Genomic DNA, 26437 nt, shown 5'->3' on the forward strand with positions numbered 1-26437 from the left:
TGCTGAGACCAATGCTCGGGATTGGCGGAGGTTGCGATGCAGGCAGGTCAGGCAGAGTTTATTTCAGCAAGTCGGATATGCTGTGATACCCGACAGCGAGGGATATTCGGTTTCCTTTCTCCCGACGGGTGGTTTTCGAACCTCCCATGGGGCGCGGGACTCGCGTGGCGCTTCTGAGCTTAGAGCACCAGCGACGGCGGCTGCACCCTTGGTGGACGCTGCCGTCTTGTCCGCCATTTGTGCCGCAGTCGTGTTGGCGGTGGCTGCTTTGTTATCCTCCGTACCCGGGGGACAGGGGCAGACCACCGCTTCTTTGGCTGATAGCATTGCGCAGACTCTTGCGCCGCTCCTGTCCTCTTGCGGAACGGCGGGCCCCGCTTGCGGCCGCTGATGAACCGGTGGGGGTGCACGGGAACAATGTCTATTTTGTCTCCCCAGCTGTGCATGTAGGGACTGGAATGAGTCGGTCGGTGACTGAGCTAGTTGTCCTACAGGAACAGGGATGGATGGAGTAGCTTCTCATGCAGGTGAGTTCTTCATCAGACATTGGCTGGTCCCGAGGGGGATTGGGGTCGTGCACCCAGTCCCGCTTCCCTACCGAGGTTTGGAGGACGCGTAGGGTTTCCAGCACGACTCTTCCCTTGGCTACACATCCTCGGAGGGTGTGTCCTCCTCCGACGGTGGTTTGCACAGGGTCCAATGGCGTGAGCGCCGGTATTCAACCTCTTCCGCCTCGTAAGTGGCGGTTGAATCGGACACTCTTCACTGCGCTAACACGGAATTGCACCGTGGTCTGAGCCCCCGAATCCGGGATAGGATCCGTAAGGGCCACTACGTCAATATCTTCGCCCTTGCTAGCGATGGTCCTAACGCTTTGGTTTCGGCTAAGAAAACGGGCCGGGCAGCAAAGACGCTTTGCGATCCTACCCGCATTGGGTTATGTGACTCTTCCCGGAGTGTTCTTTAGCGACGCGCCCGGAAGAGCGCATGAACCTAGTGCGCTATCAGTTCCTCATACACGCGCTGTGCCATTAGTACAAATGTTTGGCTTGGCTACGTTATGTTTAGGACTTTCGTCGCAAATAGCATAGCCGGGAGATCTGCACTTTCTATAATAAGGATGTCGAAATGTGCTCTGAGCTGACACAGGGCTCCGTGGGAACCGGGGAGGGCGGTACGGCGAGAAGATGGCCAAAGCGGCTTGGCTCTCGTTCTACCGCTTTTTGAAGGGATCCATTGCGCACGGGGCATGGTGAAGGCTTCGCTTTCAATAATGCCAATGTGACTTGGGGGAGGGTCCGTGTCGTTTTTCGTCACTCCTGCATCAGAGGTGGCGGAGCACATTGTATCAAGGACTGCACAGTCCTGGGACAGGGGGCAATTCTGGCCTGCACGCCCGACAGAGTCGCGTCCTTGCGGCACCCGGCACTGACCATGGGCCACGCACTAATTCGGCTCCTGGCGCTCATACCTTGGCTGCAACGGTACCCGCAGCGGGAGGACGCCCAATTTTGCACTCGGGTTTCGCCTCCGGCTTCTCCTTGCCGATATCTGGGCTAGTGGGGCCTGGGGCTGGTACGTACCTGCGTTCGGCTCGGGAGTTTCCGGACGTGCTCCGGCAGACGGTTCCGGCTGCGGTGTCCTTGGGCGGGATGATAGCCCCCCCCCCCCTTTTTAGAACCCCCATCCCCTTACCGGATTTGGTCTTGTCCCCCATCGTGATAATGCCCAAGAAGACCGTGGGCAAATTTAGGACCCACCATAAATGATACTATCTCTGATTATCAGTGTAGAGTCAGTTACCTGTCCTTTGTTTCGGCCATAGCCACCATTAGGTCCTTTGGAACGGGGGCCGTGATGTGTAACTTGTACATCCAGTCAGCATTTCGTTTTCTCCCCGTGCACCCTTCGGCCTTTCGGTTTATGGTTTTCTTATATTGGGCGATGTCTATTCCATACGACGGCCGAACGGCGATTCTCGCACGGCTGGGATGATTTCCTTTTAATCGTGCCACAGGACTAAGATCGCTGCACTAGCTTCTTGCGGAGGGCACTCGCCCGCTTCGCACACTTAGGGGTTCCGGTGGCGCCTGAGCGGCTTTATAGGCCCTCTGCATCCATAGTTTATCTCGGAATTCAGATGTATTCGGTCGCCCGCCTCTGTAGGCTCCCAGTGGATACGGTGTTCCGGGTAGTGGCATCTTCACAATGATATCCTTTATGCACTTGGATTCGGTCGCCGGCCTCTGTAGGCTCCCAGTGGATACGGTGTTCCGTCTTCACAATGATATCCTTTATGCACTTGGTTTCGGTCTTTCGGTCGCCGGCCTCTGTAGGCTCCCAGTGGATACGGTGTTAAGTCTCCACGATGATATCCTTTATGCACTTGCTGCGGGCAAGCTTACGTTCATGCAGGCTTTTGCTTGCTCTATTAGAGGGGGTGACAGTTGGAATTCGACGCCCGCATCACTTTCTCAGATTGTCCCTCATAATGCGGCGGAACTTACGTACAAGGGAGGAATTTCTGGTTTGTGGCAGCGGCATCTGTGTTGGGTGGGAGGCGGTTGTGCCTCGCACCTCCCTGGAGCTTTTTACAGATGCCTCTGGTGCTTGCGATTAGCGAGCGCTTCACGACACACTTGTTGTTGCTGGGTATTTTTTCCACACTGGGCCCATTGGAGCTCTGGCGCTATGCCCTGGGTAACAAACAGGTGGTTTTCTGGTGCGACAACTTGGGCGTGGTTTTGCCATCTTTAGGCAGGAGTCCACTTCCTTGCCGGTACTGCAGGTCTTTGCGCAGATAGTCTTGCTATACTGGGTGAACAACATTATGTTGCGAGCCGAGCATGTCCCGGCCGAGTGCAACAACATTGATGATACCCTTTCTCGCGTCGGCTGGCAGTGGTTTAGGCAGTTAGCTCCTGCAGCTCTAATCCAAAGGGACTTCTGTCCTGCTTCAGTGTGCGGATTGGAGGATTTAGCCCACAGGTCTTTGGCTCCTGCAACTTCGCGGCTTGTCTGGCCGCTTGGGAGCGGTGGAGTCGCTACATTCTGGGGAGGGGCCATAGTGGTAAGACCCCTCATGAGGCAGATGGCCCATGGTTGCATTGGATTCGGGATGTCAGGGATGGTGGCAGCAGGCCGATCCCCGAACATCTGGGCGAGCGTCCCTCAGGGATGGTGGCAGAAGGCCAATCCCGGAACATCGGGCAGAAGACCCTCCAACATTTCGGATATTATTTCCCTTATAATTTTGTGAGACTTTATTTTAACGTGCTGTATGCTTTCTGCTATGTGTGATAAATATTTCAACCGTCGAGTTTTTCATCCAAGTTTGGATTTAATAGGCCTTCCTTTCCGCGGTTTGCGGTGTAGGATTCATACGGGTATACGATGCGGGGATACGAGGTTCGCCTCTTCATGGCGGCCTTTACGATGGCCTTCCACGGTGGGTTCAGGGTGGGTGAGCTGGTGTCCGTCTCTCAGACTTCTGTCTCGCCCATGCTGGCGGCCCACGTCGTCGTACGCCCCGACGGTTTGTGGTGTGGGATTCAGCGCTCCAAGACTGACGTAGTCGGCGGGGGGCTGTGGGTTCGAGTGGGTCGGGCTCGTGGGTGGGGCATTTGTCCAGTTCTCGCGGTCCGGTCTTATTCGTCCGTACGGCCTCCAACGCCTCCCGGGTGGCTCGTCCATTGTGATGGTTCCCCGTTGACTAGGTATCAATTCCGGTTGGTTTTGGGGCGTTGTATTTTATACCTGGGTCTATCTCCGGCCGACTATGGGACTCACTCTTTCCGCATCGGCACTGCTTTGGCAGTCGCTGCGGCAGGTTGGTCCGAAGTCGACGTCCTGGCACTGGGGAGGTGGAGGTCTGGTGCAGTCAGACGCTATATCAGGCCTTTTCCTACCAGTGCGCCCCCTTTGAGGACTAGCCGCTCGTCGCAGTTGCACTTTGTGATTGCGGGGGCCTTGAGGAATTTTTGTTTTATCGTTGGTTTTAATTTCGGCTTTTGCCGGCTGACGAAGTTTTGTTTTTGCCTCAAGTCAAATTGGGCGACCCCCCCCCCCCCCCCCTTCCGGTTAGGGATGCAGGTTTGGTTACCCATTTTATCCATATAATTTGTTTATTAACCTCAGTAACACCCTTCTTTTGCAGGCAGGCAGCTGGATCCGCGCTTTATATGGCTTGTCGGCCGGAGGTGGCAATTTCTCTGGTGCTCCGGGTTTTGAGGTCTTTTTAGTTTCGTTTTCTGTTTTCTTTAGTTTGGGTTTTTGTGAGTTTTTCTTCGTATTCTGCTTTGTTTAGTTGAGTTGAGTTTTCGGTTCAGGTGGCGGTGGCAGGTTGGTAACCTGGCAGTTGGCCGGTTTCTGAACGGTTATTTTAGTTTAACTTAAGGAGTTTATCGGTAGTAAGTTCGGGTGAACTTTTAGGGAATTTTATAGTCTTATTATTAATGGATGGGCACCACCGTACCTGGTGGGTCCATATGATAGATCATGAACATGTGTGGATATCGGGGCCGGTGGCCCTATTTTTTACCCCGTAGGGGCGGAGCTTACCTCCGTCCCTACAACTGTTGGTGGGCAGGGGTAGTGGCAGAAGGTCGACCCCTGGCCTTGGATTTTTGGATTTCCGATGTCTGGGATGGAGGCAGGAGGCCGATCCCAGAACATCTGGGGGCAGAAGGCCCCCTTACACATATGTTTTTATTGCTCGGGATGGAGGCAGGAGGCCAATCCCGGAACATCTGGGGCAGAAGGCCCCCTCACACACACATGTTTATTGCTCTATTTAGTCATATCATTTTGGATTACTCTTATTAAGTTCTTTATCATGCTTAACCGTTCTTCTCCCCGCCACCTTAGTTAGAGAGGGAAGTCTGCATTTTAGTTTTAGTATTAATAGGCCTCCCTCTTAGTCAAAATAAAAGCTGACCTCTTTCACGCCAATTACGGTTGTTGTGTCTTTATTTACTAAGATAAGTGTGCTTGAGTGGCGTGCGTATGCATCTGACGTGTGAAGTTTAAGGAGTACTGTAGTCTGCTACTCTTGGACATTGTGATTGGAGTTATCCACTATCTAAGTGACATCTAACCACAGAGTAAGAATTTGACTGTTGGTTCCTATAACACAACTGACTTAAGAACCCTACACACTGGGCGATATTACTGAAAGATATGAACAATCTCGTTCATTATTGAACGAGATACCATTTATATCTTTCAGTGTGGAGTCAGCAATGATGAACGAGCGTGGCCCCGTCGCTTGTGCATGCAAGCCAATATGGACGATCTCGTCCATATTTACATGCACTGCTATGGAGCCAGGTGACGGGAGGAGTGAACAAACTTCACTCCCCCCGTTACCGCCCCCCAGGCAGCTCGGCGGCGGATCTGGCAGTGTGTAGGGCCCATTATGTTTAGGCATTTTTATAACCCATGATAAACCAAATAGCGCCATACTGTGGCCTTTATATTCTTTGTACATTTCATGTTTGGGAAGTAGTAAAATTCCCTTGGTTTCCAGTGGGCTGCTTTTTGGATATTGCTGCACAATTTTGTTATTATTATTTTATTGTTTAGAGTGTGTATACTACAAGATACACATTATTGTCTAAAGGGCACTACACACTTGCGATCCGCCACCGAGCTGCCTGACGGGGGATACGGCCGACCCGGCAGCGGGGGGTAAGGGGGGGGGCAGTGACGGGGGGAGTGAAGTTTCTTCACTCCCCCCGTCACACGGCACCATAACAGTGCAGGCAAATATGGACAAGATCGTCCATATTGGCCTGCATGCACAAGCAACGGGGCAGCAACAATGAACGAACGAACGTGGGGCCGCTCATCGTTCATCGCAGGTGCCTCCACACTCAAAGATATGAACGGTATCTTGTTCATTAATGAACGAGATCGTCCATATCTTTCAGTTTTATCGCCCAGTGTGTAGGGCGCATTACTGTACCTAGGTGCCAGTGTGTATACTACAAGATATTCATTATTATTATCATAGTGTAAATCACTTGTAGCTAATACTGGTTTCTAGTTATTACACTCCTCCTAGATACTCTGCTCCTAGTTATTACTCTGCTTCTAGTTATTACACTTCTCACAGTTATTACACTTCTCCTAGTTATTACTCTGCTCTAAATTATTACTCTGCCCTTGGTTATTATACAAGCTAGTGGTCTGCTTCTAGTTCTTACACTACCCCTAGTTACTTATTACATTCCTCCTCCTAGTTACACTTCTCCTAGTTATTATTCTGCTTCTAGTTATTACACTTCTCCTAGTTATTACATTTCTCCTAGTTTTTTACACTTCTCCTAGTTATTACTCTGCTCTTAAGGGCCCTACACATATAAAGATCCACCGCCGAGCTGCCCGACGGCAGATACGGCCGACGGGCGACCTGGCGGCGGGGGGGGGGGCAGTGACGGGGGGAGTGAAGTTTCTTCACTCCCCCTGTCACCCGGCTCCATTGAAGTGCAGGCAAATATGGACGAGATCGTCCATATTGGCCTGCATGCACAGCCGACGGGACACCAGCGATGAACGAGCGCGGGCCGCACATCGTTCATCGCTGGTGCCTCCACACTGCACGATATGAACGTTATCTCTTTCAATAATGAACGAGATCATTCATATCTTTGAAGAATATCGGCCAGTGTGTAGGGCCTATTAGTTATTACTCTGCCCTAGATATTAAACTACTCCAAGCTAGTCGTCTGATTCTAGTTATTACACTATCCCTAGTTATTACACTCCTGCTAGTTACAAATTACTTTTAGCTCATTGACTGTTCCTAGTTATTATTTTGCTCCTAGTTATTATTCTGATCCTAATTATCACTCAGCTTCTAGTTATAAAATGTCTCCTTGCTATTACTCTGCACCTAATTATTACAATTTCACTTGCTATTACTTATCTCCTAGTTCAGATGTTCCCAAACTGTGTGCTGTGGCTCCCAGGGGTGCCTCGGGACACTTGCAGGGGTGCCCTGGGTTGGTGGTCCAGGACCAATTCAAATTATTCATGGTCAATATAATAGGCAAAACCAGTGCTGGTGGCTGCCAGTCATAAAATATGTGGCGAAACAGAAGCAAAACCTGTCCCTCACCACACAACTGACCCTAAGGATGACATATAAACGCAATCTACTTAATGTAATATTTCTTTCTAAATGTCTCAATAAGAAATTTTTGGCCTAGGGGTGCCGTGAAAAAAATTCTGATATTCTAGGGCGCCGTGAATCAAAAAAGTTTGGAAACCACTGTCCTAGTTATTACTCTGGCCAGTCTGGTGAAGTAGCACAATGCATGTGACATAAACATAGTACATACAGCACACCCAGATAGCATCTTACCACTTAGATATGACGGAATGCCGAATACTTGTACTTCGCAGAGTGAGAGTTTCTCCTGGCGGTCTGGTATAATCACAGTGACATACTTCCCTTCCATCCCATTACAGCTGAATAACCCAGTCTCTCCCGGACCCAAGGAATAGATGACAGCGCACCTGTTCAACAATGTGCAATACAGGTATTCAATATATAGTATACAGGTCTGTGTATAAAGTCTCACTTTATTTATTGCCAGCTCCCCACTCTTTCTTTATAAATTCACATGCATGAAACATACCTACTCATTTGCCCTATTTATACATGCAGCAATCACTCTGATGTGCGTCTCAATAAGAAATGGTTTAGGAATGTTACACACTATACAATCTAATGGGAGTAAATGGATATTAGAAGCCAATGAAGACTTTGACTATATAACAGCACAGAATTTATTATTTATATGGATGTTTGTCCACTTGTGTGTAATAACGAGTTTTATGGTAAGAACTTACCTTTGTTAAAACTCTTTCTGCAAGGTACACTGGGCTCCACAAGGATAGACATTGGGGTGTAGAGTAGGATCTTGATCCGAGGCACCAACAGGCTGAAAAGCTTTGACTGTTCCCAGAATGCATAGCGCCGCCTCCTCTATAACCCCACCTCCCTGCACAGGAGCTCAGTTTTTATTTAACCAGCCCAATGCAGTAACAGGAAAAGAGACGACAATGGTTAGTAGCCACATACACCACACTCTCGCGACAGGAGAAGTGTCAGCGGCTAATGCCATACCAACCCAAAGAAGCTAAGTGCGTCAGGGTGGGCACCTTGTGGAGCCCAGTGTACCTCGCAGAAAGAGTTTTAACAAAGGTAAGTTCTTACCATAAAACTCGTTTTCTGCTGCGGGGTACACTGGGCTCCACAAGGATAGACATTGGGGATGTCCTAAAGCAGTTCCTTATGGGAGGGGACGCACTGTAGCGGACACAAGACCCCGGCGTCCAAAGGAAGCACCCTGGGAAGCGGCAGTATCAAAGGCATAGAACCTTATGAACGTGTTCACAGAGGACCACGTAGCCGCCTTGCACAACTGTTCAAGGGTCGCACCACGGCGGGCCGCCCAAGAAGGTCCAACAGACTGAGTAGAATGGGCCTTAATGTGAGCAGGAGCTGATAGACCAGCCCTCACATAAGCATGTGCAATCACCATTCTAATCCTATATATATTGGTAGATGCTCAATTAGCTTAGTGATATCATTCAGGTGCTCGAAAGGGAGGGGTATTTCTAAGCAAGAAAAAAAGGCATTTGTTTCCCCCAGCACCCTGACTGATAACTGTAACCAGATATAAATTCCACATGATAATAGAATTCAGAGATCTTCGTTACACATATTTGCGCAAATGTGTGAATAAGCCCCAAAGCCACATCAAGGCATCTCTGTATATTTGGGGTCCCTAGCGCTATATCTAGGTGCAGGGTGTGGCACCCCAAAACACCAGCATGAGCCAGAAAGCCCAGCGTAGCATACCAGTGAAAAAACTATAGTGTTAATAAATTAGTATTTAGGAAGCCGAAGCTATAGAGAAAGTGATACAAAAATGAAATGCAATTAAAATAGAGAAATAGTGTTAAAAAATGATTAATAAGTGAAAAGTGTTAATAGAATGTAAAGGTATGCCACACTAAGGCCATCCATCTCAGCCAGTCCAGAGGCACCACACCTCACACCTCCATTACCCCAATCTGGGTCTAAGATTAACCAGCAAGGAGCCACATGATAATGGCTCCTTACTACAATATGTCTAAGCTAAGAGCTACCTACCTTGGAGCAACACCATAATGCTCCATGTGGCATGTCAGGGCCTGCACCTCCTCCTAATGCAGGAACCTCTCTGCCTCTCACAACAAACATATATATATTGGTAGATGCTCAATTAGCTTAGTGATATCATTCAGGTGCTCGAAAGGGAGGGGTATTTCTAAGCAAGAAAAAAAGGCATTTGTTTCCCCCAGCACCCTGACTGATAACTGTAACCAGATATAAATTCCACATGATAATAGAATTCAGAGATCTTCGTTACACATATTTGCGCAAATGTGTGAATAAGCCCCAAAGCCACATCAAGGCATCTCTGTATATTTGGGGTCCCTAGCGCTATATCTAGGTGCAGGGTGTGGCACCCCAAAACACCAGCATGAGCCAGAAAGCCCAGCGTAGCATACCAGTGAAAAAACTATAGTGTTAATAAATTTGTATTTAGGAAGCCGAAGCTATAGAGAAAGTGGTACAAAAATGAAATGCAATTAAAATAGAGAAATAGTGTTAAAAAATTATTATTAAGTGAAAAGTGTTAATAGAATGTAAAGGTATGCCACACTAAGGCCATCCAGCTCAGCCAGTCCAGAGGCACCACACCTCACACCTCCATTACCCCAATCTGGGTCTAAGATTAACCAGCAAGGAGCCACATGATAATGGCTCCTTACTACAATATGTCTAAGCTAAGAGCTACCTACCTTGGAGCAACCCCATAATGCTCCATGTGGCATGTCAGGGCCTGCACCTCCTCCTAATGCAGGAACCTCTCTGCCTCTCACAACAAACATATATATATTGGTAGATGCTCAATTAACTTAGTGATATCATTCAGGTGCTCGAAAGGGAGGGGTATTTCTAAGCAAGAAAAAAAGGCATTTGTTTCTCCCAGCACCCTGAATGATAACCGTAACCAGATATAAATTCCACATGATAATAGAATTCAGAGATCTTCGTTACACATATTTGCGCAAATGTGTGAATAAGCTTCGGCTTCCTAAATACTAATTTATTAACACTATAGTTTTTTCACTGGTATGCTACGCTGGGCTTTCTGGCTCATGCTGGTGTTTTGGGGTGCCACACCCTGCACCTAGATATAGCGCTAGGGACCCCAAATATACAGAGATGCCTTGATGCGGCTTTGGGGCTTATTCACACATTTGCGCAAATATGTGTAACGAAGATCTCTGAATTCTATTATCATGTGGAATTTATATCTGGTTACGGTTATCATTCAGGGTGCTGGGGGAAACATATGCCTTTTTTTCTCACCATTCTAATCCATCTGGCCAAAGTTTGCTTGTGAGCAGGCCAGCCCCGTTTGTGAAATCCAAACAGCACAAAGAGAGAATCAGATTTCTTATGTAAAGATGTGCCCTGTGGGCACATCAGCGGTGCTGGCTGTGAGCGGCGCTGGGGCAGCTTGTCTGTCCCCAGCGCCTGTCAGTGCGTGGCGGCGGGTGTCTGGTGCAGGGATCGGATGTTTCCCTGCACCAGGCTGTCGGCGGCGGGTAGCGGCGCGGCGGCGCTTTAAACTTGGCGCCGCTGGGGCCGCCAATGAGAAGCTCCGCCCGCGGCTTTTTGAATCCGGCGCCGTCCGCGAGCCAATCACGGCTCGCGGGGCGCCGGCCAATCCGGAGCAGGCTCGGCGAGCCAATCGGCGCTCGCCGTGTCACAGGCCCCGCCCCCGGCGTCTGATGTCAGACGCCGGGCGGGAGCCGAAGGGAGGGAGCGCGCGGAAGAACGCGAAGAAAGAAGACGCCGGGCGAAGCGCGCTGAAGAGCGCGGAGAAGCCGGACGGGGAGCCAAGGCGCCGTGGACGACGAAGAAGACGGCGGCCGTGGGGAGAAGAGGCCGCTGAAGAGGCCGGAAGACGTCGGCCTGCAGGAGGAAGATGTCCAGCGGCTGCTGGACGCGGAGGAGAGACGGAGGCGCCGCTGGCCAGGACGGGTCAGCGGCAGAAGAGAGTGCCGGAGACCACGCGGATCAGGTGAGGCCTCGGTGAGGCAACCTTCACCCCCTCCCCTCTTCCTCCCTCGACCACCAGGGACGGGCGTTAGGCCCGAGGGCACAATTCAGGCACTAGGCCTGTGGCGCAGCTAGGAGTTTGGGGGCCAATATTTGATTAGGTGGTTTGGGCATTAGGCCCAAGCCACCCTACCCCTGTGGCACCAGTTAGGCGGGCACTAGGCCCGGGGGCAAATCAGGCAATAGGCCTGTAGGCATTAGAGGGCGTTAGGCCCTAGTGTATTTTGGCCAATTAGGGAGTATTAAGGTGACCCTGGGCACAAGGCCCAGGTCACCCAACGGGCAGCAAGTTATGCGGGCGCTAGGCCCGTGGGCAAAGTCAGGTCTCCGGCCTGTGTGCAGTTAGGGGGCGCTAGGCCCAGCGAATCAGTGTTTCCCCGAGGTGAGTACAGGTGGCACTGGGCACTAGGCTCGGGCCACCCTGAGGTATTTAGGCAGTCCGGCCTGAGGCCCACATAAGGGAAGGCACAGGAGGTGGGTAGGCCGTGCGGTGCCCACCCCCTCCCAACGGCAGGTAGGGATTAAAAAGGGACAGCACTGTTTTATGTTGTATTTCCGATGTGTGTGTTGTTACCGTGCAGGGCAAAATGTTGTTATAGAGTTTGTGCATAGTTGTGTTGCACCACTTACACTTAGGCCAGTTTGAGGGCTTTGTTATGCAGTTAGTGTAGCGGACGCACACTAGATTAGAGTTAGGCCCTGCACGGCTGTTTCTCTCCTTACAGGGACCTGTAAGTGGAGAAGATCGGAGTACAAGACGTAGGACGGTGAGTAACATCGGTCTGTGTGTTTCATCTGTGTGTCCCTATCTATCTCCCTTCCTTCAGGGCAACGGTGAGCCTTGCACGCCGGTGCAAGGTAGAATTTCCACCTGGCGCGAGAGTGCCAATAGGTGAAATTCGGGCTCTGAGGCGGACGCCTGGGATGACCCTCACCTAGCCCGAAAGTACTATTTTCCTCGACTACGGAGGGCGTTTCGGTCCACAGTCCGGAGGACAGCACTCAGAAATCTCCTTCCTCCTAGGTCGTCGTGTCCGGGTCCGACGGAAGAGTTGCCAGGTCCGTTGAAGGTACCGGTACCTAAAGGTGAGAGAGAGCGGCGCCTGGTGAGTACCGAGTCTACACCTGCACGGCAGCAGGCACCACACGCACCCCGCAGCCGCACCTCTCACACTTGGCGTAGTCGGCAGGATCAAAGAGACCGGATCACGGACACGATGTGGAACGCCACCAAGAAGACCTCCCTGCGGACGGCTCCGGAGAAGACTCACCCCCGGATGTGTGCGGACCAGAGCGACTGGGTGACGGTGTCTGGGGCAGACATCCTGAAGATGGTGCAGCGGTCGATCCAGCGTGGAAAAGAAGAGCGCCGGGAGAAGGGGCGCAAGAAGGCCGCTGTGACGCCCTGCAAGAAATGTCGGCAAACAGGGCACTTTGCCGACAAGTGTACTTGGCGAGAGACGTCCCCAAAGAAGGTGGTCCAGGAAGCGGACCGAAGACGTCAGAAGGGCCAAGCGAAGAAGGAGTCCTGGTGTTTGCTCTGCGGAAACTACGGGCATGAGCACAACAGTTGTCCCTGGGACGAACAGTTGAGCGAAGACGAGGTTGATTCCCGGTGTGAAAGCTGTGGAGATCCCCGACATCGGCTCCTGGAATGTCCATGGACGGAAGACAGGATGGACTACGAGGCCACGGTGAAGCAGATGACGGAGTCTCGTCAGCAACTTTGGGACCGGGTGGCTGCAGAGCCTGTGTGTGCGCTCTGCGAGGCGAGAGGACATGCGCTTCCCGATTGTCCGTGGGATGAAGACCGGATGATTGCGGATGGTCGCGCCCAGAGATGGGAGGAGGAAACCAGGGAAATGGAGCGGAAGGCCTTGCTTGAAGTTAGTTCGCAGGTGCCCATTTCCTCTGAGCCGGAACCAACGGGTGAAGATTCCCCAGTGAAGGAGGTGGACCAGGAACCCGTCTTGGAGAAGGTGGCAGTGGCCCTCCCTTGTTGGAAGTGTCGGCGACCAGGACATGCGGCCAGTGAGTGCCCCTGGGAAGATGCCGTGGACCTACTCTGTCCCAAGAAAGTGACCCCAGTAAGGCAGAATCCTTTCCCGCATGAGGCGGAGGTGGACGACTGGGAGGTGAAGAGACCACGCTGCGAAGAAAAGCGTGAAGACCCAGTGACTGAGACGTCCGGAATCTCCCCGCGATGGAACCGTCCACGACCAGGACGTGCGGAACAGGAGTGTCCTGGGTACCAAGAGATGCCAGCGGAAACGAAGGAGTACGCTGAGGAAGTAAAGAATCCAGCGGAAGCGAAGGAGTACGCTGAGGAAACAGAGGTGCCAGCGGAAAAGACTAAGTACGCTGAGGAGGAAAATAATACCCCAGTCCAGATATCGGAGGAAGACTCGGACTACGGTGAGCTGTCCGCCGACGAATCCCTCCAAGAACAGATGGAGGACGACTCTGGCCTCAGAAGCGCCGACGAGAGTGACTGGCAGGATCGGGTGGAGTCGTGCTCCCAGTTGAATGCCCTCTGTGAAGAGGAGGAGATAGTCCTGGGGCAAGAAGACCTGCCGGAAGTGCCGAAATGGACGGACGTACGGGGAGAGGATTGTGATGCCGTGGGAGGACCCGTTCCAGAGAAAGACACAGGACCTTTGGAGATGCCCCACGAGGAAATGTGACATGTGGTGGCTGTTGCCTGGGAGGAAACGGATGCCCCGGAGGATTCCGCTGTTGGGTGGTGGTCGATACCACACCCGGAAGACAGGGACGAAGCCACAGACGATATCGAAGGTCAAGAGTGGGTGACTGTTGTCCCCGTGAAAGAAGATTCCTCATGGTGGCCAACGTCGAGCGACCGTGAGGAGATGCCACTCCCCCAGAGGATCCGCCGATGGAGGTCAGGACGTAAGAGGAACCCGGAGCTGGAGGAGGAAGGATGTGGGGTCACAGCTGGACCAGGCTGGGCCCCCGAATGCACCCTCGCCGGAAGGACCTTGGGATTCCCTGACCCGCGGACAATGGACGTCGTGAAAAACTTTGTAGGGACTACAAAGGAAAAAGGGGGGGGAAATGTAAAGATGTGCCCTGTGGGCACATCAGCGGTGCTGGCTGTGAGCGGCGCTGGGGCAGCTTGTCTGTCCCCAGCGCCTGTCAGTGCGTGGCGGCGGGTGTCTGGTGCAGGGATCGGATTTTTCCCTGCACCAGGCTGTCGGCGGCGGGTAGCGGTGCGGCGGCGCTTTAAACTTGGCGCCGCTGGGGCCGCCAATGAGAAGCGCCACCCGCGGCTTTTTGAATCCGGCGGCGTCCGCAAACCAATCACGGCTCGCGGGCGCCGGCCAATCCGGAGCAGGAGCGGAGAGCTAATCGGCGCTCGCCACGTCACAGGCCCCGCCCCCGGCGTCTGACGTCAGACGCCGGGCGGGAGCCGAAGGGAGGGAGCGCGCGGAAGAGCACGAAGAAAGAAGACGCCGGGCGAAGCGCGCGGAAGAGCGCGGAGAAGCCGGACGGGGAGTCAAGGCGCTGTGGACGACGAAGAAGACGGCGGCCGTGGGGAGAAGAGCTCCGGTGGCCGCTGAAGAGGCCGGAAGACGTCGGCCTGCAGGAGGAAGATGTCCAGCGGCGGCTGGACGCGGAGGAGAGACGGCGCCGCCGCTGGCCAGGACGGGTCAGCGGCAGAAGAGAGTGCCGGAGACCCCGCGGATCAGGTGAGGCCTCGGTGAGGCAACCTTCACCCCCTCCCCTCTTCCTCCCTCGACCACCAGGGACGGGCGTTAGGCCCGAGGGCACAATTCAGGCACTAGGCCTGTAGCGCAGCTAGGAGTTTGGGGGGCAATATTTGATTAGGTGGTTTGGGCATTAGGCCCAAGCCACCCTACCCCTGTGGCACCAGTTAGGCGGGCACTAGGCCCGGGGGCAAATCAGGCAATAGGCCTGTGGGCATTAGAGGGCGTTAGGCCCTAGTGTATTTTGGCCAATTAGGGAGTATTAAGGTGACCCTGGGCACAAGGCCCAGGTCACCCAACGGGCAGCAAGTTAGGCGGGCGCTAGGCCCGTGGGCAAAGTCAGGCCTCCGGCCTGTGTGCAGTTAGGGGGCGCTAGGCCCAGCGAATCAGTGTTTCCCCGAGGTGAGTACAGGTGGCACTGGGCACTAGGCTCGGGCCACCCTGAGGTATTTAGGCAGTCCGGCCTGAGGCCCACATAAGGGAAGGCACAGGAGGTGGGTAGGCCGTGCGGTGCCCACCCCCTTCCAACGGCAGGTAGGGATTAAAAAGGGACAGCACCGTTTTATGTTGTATTTCCGATGTGTGTGTTGTTACCGTGCAGGGCAAAATGTTGTTATAGAGTTTGTGCATAGTTGTGTTGCACCACTTACACTTAGGCCAGTTTGAGGGCTTTGTTATGGCAGTTAGTGTAGCGGACGCACACTAGATTAGAGTTAGGCCCTGCACAGCTGTTTCTCTCCTTACAGGGACCTGTAAGTGGAGAAGATTGGAGTACAAGACGTAGGACGGTGAGTAACATCGGTCTGTGTGTTTCATCTGTGTGTCCCTATCTATCTCCCTTCCTTCAGGGCAACGGTGAGCCTTGCACGCCAGTGCAAGGTAGAATTTCCACCTGGCGCGAGAGTGCCAATAGGTGAAATTCGGGCTCTGAGGCGGACGCCTGGGATGACCCTCACCTAGCTCGAAAGTACTATTTTCCTCGACTACGGAGGGCGTTTCGGTCCACAGTCCGGAGGACAGCACTCAGAAATCTCCTTCCTCCTAGGTCGTCGTGTCCGGGTCCGACGGAAGAGTTTCCAGGTCCGTTGAAGGTTCCGGTACCTGAAGGTGAGAGAGAGCGGCGCCTGGTGAGTACCGAGTCTACACCTGCACGGCAGCAGGCACCACACGCACCCCGCAGCCGCACCTCTCACACTTAATAGAAGCAGTTCTCTTCACATAGATACGGAGAGCCCGTACCACATCCAAAGACCGCTCTTTGGGAGACAGATCAGGAGAAACAAGTGCCGGAACCACAATCTCCTGGTTAAGGTGGAATGAAGAAACCATCTTAGGCAAATAACCGGGACGAGTCCTAAGAACCCCCCCCCCCGGTCACGATGAAATATCAGATATGGGGATCTACAAGACAAGGCACCCAAATCCGCCACTCTTCTAGCTGAAGCAATAGCCAGCAGAAACACCACCTTAAGGGAAAGCCACTTAAGATCAGCTGAACCAAGAGGTTCAAACGGAGACTCTTGTAACGCCTCCAAAACCACTGACAAGTCCCAAGGAGCCAAAGGCGGGATATAGGGAGGTTGGATACGCAACACACCCTGAGTGAAGGTATGCACATCAGGTAAGGTTGCAATCTTTCTCTGAAACCACACCAACAAGGCAGATATTTGAACCTTGAGGGAGGCCAGACGCAGGCCTAAGTCCAGACCCTGCTGAAGAAAGGCCAATAACTCTGCTGTACTCTACTTGCGTCATAATTGTTAGATACGCACCAAACAAAGTAAGAATGCCAGACCTTATAGTAAATCCGAGCAGAACCCGGTTTCCGGGCCCACAACATAGTTTGAATGACCGCCTCAGAAAACCCTTTAGCCCTTAAGACGGAAGCTTCAAGAGCCTCGCCGTCAAAGACAGCCGGGCTAGTTCCTGGTAGACACAGGGGCCCTGAACGAGGAGGTCTGGGCATTGCGGAAGTAGAATTGGACGCTCTGACGATAGGCCCTGCAGGTCTGAGAACCAGTGCCATCTGGCACAGGCTGGAGCTATGAGAAGCAGAATTCCTCTTTCTTGCTTGAACTTCCGAATTACCCTGGGCAGGAGCGACACCGGAGGGAACACATACGGCAGCCGAAACCTCCACGGCACCGCCAGCGCATCCACGAATGTTGCTTGAGGATCCCTTGTCCTTGCTCCAAAGACCGGAACCTTATGATTGTGTCGAGACGCCATCACATCTACGTCTGGAAGGCACCACTTTTCCACTAGGAGTTGAAACACTTCTGGATGGAGGCCCCACTCGCCGGCATGTGCGTCCTGACGACTGAGAAAGTCCGCTTCCCAATTCAGGACTCCCGGAATGAATATTGTCGATATGGCCAGTAGATGGCGTTCCGCCCAATGTAGAATCCGTGAGACTTCCTTCATTGCCAAATGGCTTCGAGTGCCGCCTTGATGATTTATGTAAGCCACTGTGGTGGCGTTGTCTGACTGTACTTGAACAGGACGGTTCTGAATGAAATGCTGGGCCAGGTTCAATGCATTGAAGACCGCCCGCAATTCCAGAATGTTGATCGAGAGGAGGGATTCCTCCTTGGTCCACCGACCCTGAAGGGAGTGTTGCTCCAGCACCACGCCCCAACCTCTTAGACTGGCATCTGTTGTCAACAGGACCCAGTCGGATATCCAGAAGGGACGGCCCCTGCACAATTGTCGGTCCTGGAGCCACCAGAACAGCGACAGACGGACCTCCGGAGTCAATGAGATCATGTGAGACCTGATCCGGTGAGGCAGGCTGTCCCACTTGGCTAGAATCAGCTTCTGGAGGGGGCGAGAATGGAATTGAGCATACTCCACCATGTCGAATGCTGACACCATGAGGCCCAGCACCTGCATCGCCGAATGTATCGACACTTGCGGACGAGAAAGGAAGCAACGAATCCTGTCCTGAAGCTTCAGGACTTTCTCCTGAGACAAGAACAACCTCTGGTTGTGAGTGTCCAATAGCGCTCCCAGGTGCACCATGCTCTGAGCAGGGACCAGGGAGGATTTCTTCAAGTTGATGAGCCACCCGTGACTTGTAGAAACCGGACAGTCATATCCAGATGACGTAGGAGAAGTTCTGGGGAGTTTGCCAGGATTAACAAGTCGTCCAGATACGGCAGTATCCTGACCCCTTGACGGTGGAGTACCACCGTCATCACCGTCATAACTTTGGTGAAGACTCGCGGAGCCGTAGTTAAACCAAAAGGTAACGCCCGAAACTGGTAATGGAGGTTGCCAATCGCAAACCTCAGGTACTGCTGATGTGACGCTGCTATAGGAATATGCAGGTAAGCAGCCTGTATGTCCAGGCAGACCATGTAGTCCCCAGGTTCCAAGGCCAGAACTTTAGAGCGAAGGGTTTCCATACGGAACTTGGAAACCTTCACAAACCTGTTCAATGCCTTGAGGTTGAGAATGGGCCGGGAGGACCCATTCGGTTTCGGGACTAGAAACAGCGGAGAATAGTACCCCCGGCTCCTCTGCGCAAGAGGCACCTGTACTATGACTCCTGTATCCAGGTGGGTCTGTACCACTGAATGTAAAGCGTTTGCCTTTGTCTGGTCCAACGGAACGTCTGTCCGGCAAAATCGATGATGGGGTCGGTTTTTGAAGGCTATGGCGTAACCTCGAGTGTGACAACTTCCCGTACCCAGGCATCTGAAGTGGTCTTCAACCATTCCAGGGAATACCCTAGAACCCGGCCCCCCACCCTGGGATCCCCCATGGGGAGGCCCGCCCCATCATGCGGCAGGCTTATCGGTCTTGGAAGCTGGCTGACGGGCCGTCCAGGCTCTTTTGGGCTTCGGCTTACCAGGTTTGGAAGTGCGGGCCTGCTTGTTGTACGCCTGACCTTTTGCTTTACCTGAAGGACGAAAGGGGTGAAAGGAAGTACCTTTAGCCTTTGACACAAAAGGAGCGGTACTTGGCAGACAGGCAGTTTTGGCAGTAGCCAAGTCAGCCACTATCTTATTTAAGTCCTCCCCAAACAGAATATCTCCCTTGAAAGGGAGTACCTCCAGGGTTTTTCTAGAGTCCAGATCCATAGACCAGGATCTCAGCCACAATATCCGGCGAGCCAGGACTGATGTAGTAGAGGTCTTGGCTGCTAAGATACTGGCATCAGAAGCCGCCTATTTAATATAGCGAGAAGCTGTGACAATATATGACAAGCATTGTCTAGCATGGTCAGAAGAGATTTCAGCTTCTAACTCCAAGGCCCATGCTTCAATAGCCTCTGCAGCCCATGTTGCTGCAATAGCGGGCCTTTGTGCAGCACCCGTGAGGGTGTAAATCGCTTTCAGTCAACCCTCCACACGTTTATCCGTAGGCTCTTTTAGAGACGTGACGGAAGTGACAGGTAGAGCTGAGGAAACCACCATCCTAGCCACATGTGAGTCCACTGGAGGAGGCGTTTCCCAATTCTTAGACAGCTCTGGCGCGATGGGATAGCGAGCCAGCATCTTCTTTTGAGGCACAAACTTCTTACCCGGGTTTCCCCAGGGTTCCTGACGTTTAGATGTATCCACCGTTACCTTGAGTAGTTTTCTGTGCCTAGTCACAACATGATTTATTAGCATAAACCCTTCAGCTATTGTTCTCAACTGCAATACAATACAGAGAACAATACAGCAGGGGATTAAGTCATTACAGCAGGGGATTAAGTCTGGCTGGCCAGTCACAGTTAATCCTATCAACCGTCACGATAAATGTGGATACATCTGTATATCCACTAGGTGGTCAGAGTGAGGTAAAACTTGTTTAACCACCTTCTGACGCTTGAACCTATCTGGTTTCTTAGGAGGGATGGATGGCTCGGGTTCATCCGTAATCTGTAAAATTAATTTAATAGCCTCCAAAAGATCAGGAACCATCCACATGTGAACCACCCTCCCCATCAGCAGTATCTGAGTCAGAACCTGAGGGGTCAGTAAATGTGCCGTCTTCATCAGACGAGGTGTCAGTGACAGCAGTGGATTGTGAGGAGATAAGAGCTCGCTTAGAGGATCCCTTGGACTTAGGCGAGCAAGGGTCAGACTTTTTAGTAGTCAGGGACTAGTTCAACTTCTTCAATTGAGCAGATAAATCGTCCGCCCACGGCGGATTAGCTGCAGGGACCACATACGGTTGCACCGGCATAGGGGGTCCCATAGGGGGTGTTAGTTTATTAACTAGCGTATATAGAAGCGTGGAAAAAAGCAGCCCACGGTGGGTCATTATGTACCTCCGTTGCCACAGTCCCACTGTGGGGCAAGGAGCCCCCAGAACCAGAGCCCACAGCTGCTATATTCTCCTCACATGGATCTGTGGCTTCAGCAACACCGGCAGTGTGTTCAGCCCCAGAACCGTTACCTTCAGAAGCAGACATGATATAACTGGCCGTATTAGGTAACACAGTACAATTGGCAGCAGCACAATACCTCTTACCCAAACCCCAAGCAGAGATATAGGAGAGGTATGGTGACTAAAATCACAGAGAAAAATACGTATCAGAGTATATCTTGTGAACATCATATATTATAAAACCTGACGCACCAAGCCCCCTCAGGTTATAGAATATAGGGATAGCAAGTTGAGTGAGAGACATGAATGGAAACTACTCAGCAAGCTAATGCACACACATATAGTCACAGTTGTACAATGCAGAGGTTATTACTAACAATAATACTGCACTGGACCAGCTTATATAGCTATGTAGTCAATAGATATAACACTGCACAGTAAGAACTGGATGTATATCACAGGGTAATTGTACTAGAAAACCCTGACTAAATGCACTCTTTCTTAACTAACACTGTCTAAGTGACAGGTAGAATACTTAAGTGTCATGTAAAGTCACAGCGCTGTCAACCAGGCGGCTTTACACAGGAGGATTTGCGCAAGCAGTCCCAGGAACAGTGTAGCTGAGAGAAATGGCGCCCAAACACTGACAGGGAGTGAGGGAGAGACAGATATGCAGCTCCAGGGCGGGAACATTTGCGGGAAATGGCGCCCTGGGGCTGGGGCTCCAGGTCTAAGCCTTATCCCCCTGCTGGCAAAACCACTGGGTACTGTGGGCTACTAGTAAAATGGTTTTAAGGGAAAACCTGACCTGCACCCATGCCCTGGTGATCTAGTGGGATCGCCTGTACTGCCACAGTGTCCACCGCCAGCGCACGCGGCCCAACTCCCACTGACCGCACCGGATCGCGATAAAGTACGGGTCCCGCAAGCGGGACCCACTCACCACCTCCCAAAGCGCGGCCACGCGATCCCGGAGAGCCCCCGTCGTGTGTGCCTGACCATAGAAGAAAACAGGAGCTTCCTGCTGTAGTTACCCGACAACCAGGACTCGGGAGTGTACAGCGCCGCTGGGTAGAGATGGAGCTGCAGCAGTGAATGTCACTACACATGTACACACTGCTGCAGCCCTTGAAGTCTTCACTTTTCTTCTCAAAAAGCTCTTCTTAGGGCTGCCCAGAGCAGCCCCTATGTTATGTGCCTGCTATCTGCGGCACCAACTACAAAACTGAGCTCCTGTGCAGGGAGGCGGGGTTATAGAGGAGGCGGCGCTATGCATTCTGGGCACAGTCAAAGCTTTTCAGCCAGTTGGTGCCTCGGATCAAGATCCTACTCTACACCCCAATGTCTATCCTTGTGGAGCCCAGTGTACCCCGCAGCAGAAATAACAAATGTATCAGTCAACGTAAATATTTAATGGAAATCTATCATATATAATAAAAGGCTAACGCTGTTCCTTACCTCTATGGGGTGTTTTGCACACCGGCGGCCACTAGATGGCACCCGACGGAACAATGTAAGTGCTCCATTCGGCCATGCACATGGTATACAATATGTCCAGTGATTTACATGCTAGACATGGCTCTTCAAGGCTTTAATAGATCCTCTGCATCTTCAACATCATGAAAACATAGACATCTCAATGATATATTATGCTTATAGGAAGTGATACCTTTGGTTGTTTCTCCATTCTTGAGAGTTTCCTATCCTTATCTCTGCGTTGTTAATACGTTCCCAGCAACAGTCTTGTCTATTAGTGATGGCTACGGAAAAAACTATGAAGACACCTTTCAGGTCCACCGTCCACCATGGGCCCATCTCCTGAGCAGTTTGGCTGCACTGTATCTGAGAGTAGTTACTGGCCAGAGAACCATCAATGGCATTCCTGGGTTCTCCAAAGAAGTTGTAGAGACTGGACTGAGATGAGCTCCCTTGCAATGCCACATTTGCAGCTGGAGGAATAAATCATACATGAAATAAAACTGCATCCGTGTGATTAGTTTAGTTTAATACAAGATCAAATAAGTGCAATTAGGCTAAAGCGGAGCAGATATTTTGTTGAATGCAGACTGTTTATTTTTGGAATTCTTAGTACACACGTATAAAATAGCATTTATGGTCTTACCTTGTTAAATCCTTTTCTTTGAGCCCATAGGGGGCACAGGATTCATTACACTGGGTATAGGCTGGATTGGAGGCATCTGGGCACCAATGGGTTACATTTTATTACCCAGCAACCCTCGGGCCTCCCATCCCCTATACCCCACCAGTTTTGGTTAGCATGCCCACGGCAGGAGTGAGGAACAGGAATGAAGGAAGACCAACACCCTTACAGAGTCCAAAGCACTCAAGTTAAAGACAAACTTAAAAACTTAGGAACAATTTCCCTGCCATTCAGGTGCATCCAGGAGGGCGTCCTGTGCTCCCTATGGACTCAAAGAAAAGGATTTAACAAGGTAAGACCATAAATCCTATTTTCTTTTTCATCCACTAGGGGGCACAGGATTCATTACACTGTTACATCCCAAAGCTGTCCCCTCAAGGGTGGGGATGCTCCTGGACTGCGCTCAAAACCTTATGCCCAAAGGCTGCGTCATCCAACACAAAGGTGTCAAACGCATAAAATCTCAGGAAAGTGTGGGCTGAAGACCACGTTGCTGCTCTGCAGAAGCCCCACGCTGAGCTGCCCAAGATGCTCCTAGAGAGAGAGTAGAGTGGGCCCTGACCCCCTTCAGGGTAGGGAGCTCAGCAGCCGTGTAGGCCTGACAAATAGTCAAATGAAGCCAACGGGCTAACGACTGCTTTGAGACTGGCCAGCCCAGTTTGCGACAGTCATAGAGAACAAATAGAGAATCCCACTTGCGGAAACTCCCTAGTTCTATCCATGTAAATGCAGAAAGCTTGCACCACATCTAATGATACCTTTGCTTGGAAGGAATCAGTTAGAGCTGGAACTACAATATCCTGGTTAATATGAAACCTAGAGACAACCTTAGGAAGGTAATGTAATCCAGTAAATACCAGGAACGGAGAGAGGCACGATAAAGAACTGAGGTCTGAGACCCTGCGAGCCAAAGCAATCGTCAGCAGAAAACATGTCTTCCAGGTGAGCCAACATAAATCCACCATTTCTAAAGGCTCCAAAGGAGGCTTCTTCAATGCCACTAAGACTATAGATAAGTCCCAAGGAGCTAGGGGAGGGAGGTACAAAGGGAGGCTGCACATGTAGTACTCCCTGAAGAAAAGTACAAACATCTGGCATCTGGGCTAACTGTCTCTGGAATAGTACAGACAGTGCCGAGACCTGTACCTTTAGGGAGGACAATTGGAGCCCTAAGTCCAGACCTGACTAGAGAAAAGCCAACAAATGTGAAAGCCGAAAAGATGTTGGGCTGAATCCTCTCGCTGAACACCACTGAAAAAAACTTCTCCATACTCTGTGATAGACTCTCGCTGAGAGTTTTTCTGGCTTTAAGCATGGTATCTACAGCCCTTCTTGAAAACCTTTTCTTCCTTAAGATGGATGTTTCAATAGCCACTCAGTCAAAGCGAGGTGGTCTGGATTCAAATGAAGGCAGGGGCTCTGTTATATAAGATCCGGACGTCGTGGCAGTGGTAACAGCACGTCTACTGACAAGAGACTGTATATCCGTGTACCAAGCTCACCATGGCCAATCTGGAGCCAGTAGAATTAACATGCCTCCTTCTTTCTTGAACAAGTGGAGAACCCACAGCAACAACTGGATTGGAGGAAACACGTAAACCAGTTGAAATGTCCATGGAGATGTCTACCAGACTTGCCTCCGGGTCTCACGTCCTGGAGCCGTACGCTGGTACCTGATGATTGTGACGAGATGCCATCAAATCTATGTCCGGAAGTCCCCATCTGTTAACTAACAACTGGAACACTTCTGGGTGGAGAGCCCACTTCCCTGAATGTACATCCTGTCTGCTTAGGAAATCCGATTCACAATTAATAACTCCCAGGATGAATACTGCCGAGATGGCTGGAAGATGATCCTTTGCCCACCTCAAGATGCAACTTACCTCTGCCATGACCCCATAACTGTGAGTGCCTCCCTGTCAGTTTATGTATGCGACAGCCGTCGCGTTGTCCGACTGAATCTTTACTGGACTGCCCTGCAAGAGAGACCTGGCTGATGTCAGTGCTCTGAAGATGGCCCTGAGTTCTAGGACATTGATAGGGAGCCTGCTTTCCTGAAGCAACCAGCATCCCTGAAATGATTGATCATTGCAGACTGCTCCCCACCTCCTTAGAGGTGGCATCTGTTGTGACCAGAGTCCAATCTGCAATCCAGAAGGTACGACCCTGTATAAGGTTGTTCTGAAAAAGCCACCACGTGAGAGAGTGGCGGACCTCTCTGGAAAGGATAATCCTCTGTGTCTTGAGGTGTGGGTATGATCCATTCCACTGTGCGAGAATCTACAGCAGTAGTGAATGAAACTGAATGATACTCTACCATATCGAACGTAGCTACCATTGAACCCAGGATCCTCATGCAGGCATGGATGGAGACCCTGTGATGCTTTAAGAAGGCTCAAATCTTGGTCTATAAATCGAAAATCTTGCTCTGTGAAAGAATAACCCTCTGTGTGCATGAGTCCAGGCACGCCCCTAAATGAAGCATCTCTTGAGCAGGCTGAAGTGACGATTTTTGCCAATTTATCTTCCTGCCGTGAGATTGTAAAAGGTTGACTGTCACCTGAATATGATGCTCCAAAGTGTCCTCCGACTGAGCCATGAGGAGAACGTAGTATTCTGACCCCCCTGTGTCTGAGATGCGATGTCATGACAGCCATGACCTTGGTGAATACTCGCGGTGGCAAGCCAAAGGGTAATGCCTGAAATTGATAATGGTCCTCTTGAACCATAAACCTGAGGCATAATTGGTGGGCGGGACAAATGGGGATGCATAAGTAAGCATCCTGGAGGTCTAGGGATGCCATGAAATCCACCAGTATGATTGATCTCAAAGATTCCATGCGGGGGGGGGGGGCGTGGCCTGGACGCAGCTAGGAGAGGTTGTGCCACTACAAGAGCTCCTGCTATAGAGGGCTAAAATTACAGATTTCAGGGGTGTTTTCTGCCCAAACCCTCCTTAATTATTATACCCCACGGCCGTGGAGTGTGCCCTGCACGAGGAGACCTTGCCTGGTGGGCGCTGCACCACGCCGCCGACTGCGGCCTAATCTGAAGCCACAAGCCGGGGCCTCGAGTTTGGGGCCTGCCGGACTTCGAGCTCCGGGCACGGGACGTATCCTGAACGGACCCCGGGGAGGTAACCCTTCCCGACTGGACTTACCAGCACACCTCCCTGCCTCGTGCCTAACCGCCGGCCGCTACACCACCAGGACAACACCGCTGCCGTGCCGCAGGAGAGGAGATAGCCGCACAGATCCTCCTGCCCGTCCCGCCGCCGGCGGCCATCTTGAGGTGAGGGCTGACGCTGACCGCGGCCTACCGCTACCCCGCTGCACCCCGCTCTAGTCTCCCTCCCTCCACATCAGCACACCTATCTGGGCGCCCCGATATTCGGGACCCACGCATCAGGCGGTGGACACCGCAGTCGGCAGTCGGCGGCCCGCTGCGAGGTCCTCGGCCTCCGGCTCCTCTCACCCCGCCTGAGCTCCGCACATCTTCCTCCGGATCTGGGTGCCCCGACCTCCGGGACCCACGCGGCGGCCTGTCGCGCGACCACTGGTCCCCAAATCCGTCCGCCTCTTCCGACCTCTGTGGGACATACCATCCGGGAGAACACCCTAGGTCCTACCCGCCGGGTGACCTCTCTGAGCCCCAGGAGCCGAAACACCTGAGTAGGGTGCCCGGCAGCCGGCGGCGCCCGCAAAGAAAAGGTAGCCAACATCTACTCCCCCCTCCTCCCCTACCAGATATCCCAACCTGTGGGGATCCACTGCCACCAATCCAGCTCTCCTACATACTCCAGCACTGCAGGGATACAGCCTAAACCATCGATTTGGGTTCCAACCCACCCCACTCCGACCTCACCCTATACGTGCAACTACCTGCTTTACGACCTCGATGCACTATATCCGCGAACCCTCCGAAATGTAAGTGCTTTTAAAACCGTTCACCGCCACTCATGTTTGCCTAAATAACACGTACATACCATCAATGTGACTGAGTTCTCCTGTTTCATTATTATCCGCTGATTGGACC

At 51.9% G+C, this 26437-nt stretch overlaps 1 protein-coding gene across 2 annotated transcripts in view; it reads right to left on the reverse strand.

Moving 5' to 3' along the window:
- The window catches only part of LOC134958390 (uncharacterized), a 308066-nt gene that overhangs the window by 52430 nt on the left and 229199 nt on the right, over nucleotides 1–26437 (reverse strand). For both annotated transcript variants that reach the window (XM_063940954.1, XM_063940953.1), the window contains exons 21-22: nucleotides 21911–22190; nucleotides 7367–7521 (exon numbers count right to left, since the gene is read on the reverse strand). In XM_063940954.1, the coding sequence (XP_063797024.1) occupies nucleotides 7367–7521; nucleotides 21911–22190 (435 nt within the window). The remainder of the gene's footprint in view (nucleotides 1–7366; nucleotides 7522–21910; nucleotides 22191–26437) is intronic.

This window comes from Pseudophryne corroboree, chromosome 9 (assembly GCF_028390025.1).
Source record: "Pseudophryne corroboree isolate aPseCor3 chromosome 9, aPseCor3.hap2, whole genome shotgun sequence".
Classification (NCBI taxonomy): domain Eukaryota; kingdom Metazoa; phylum Chordata; class Amphibia; order Anura; family Myobatrachidae; genus Pseudophryne; species Pseudophryne corroboree.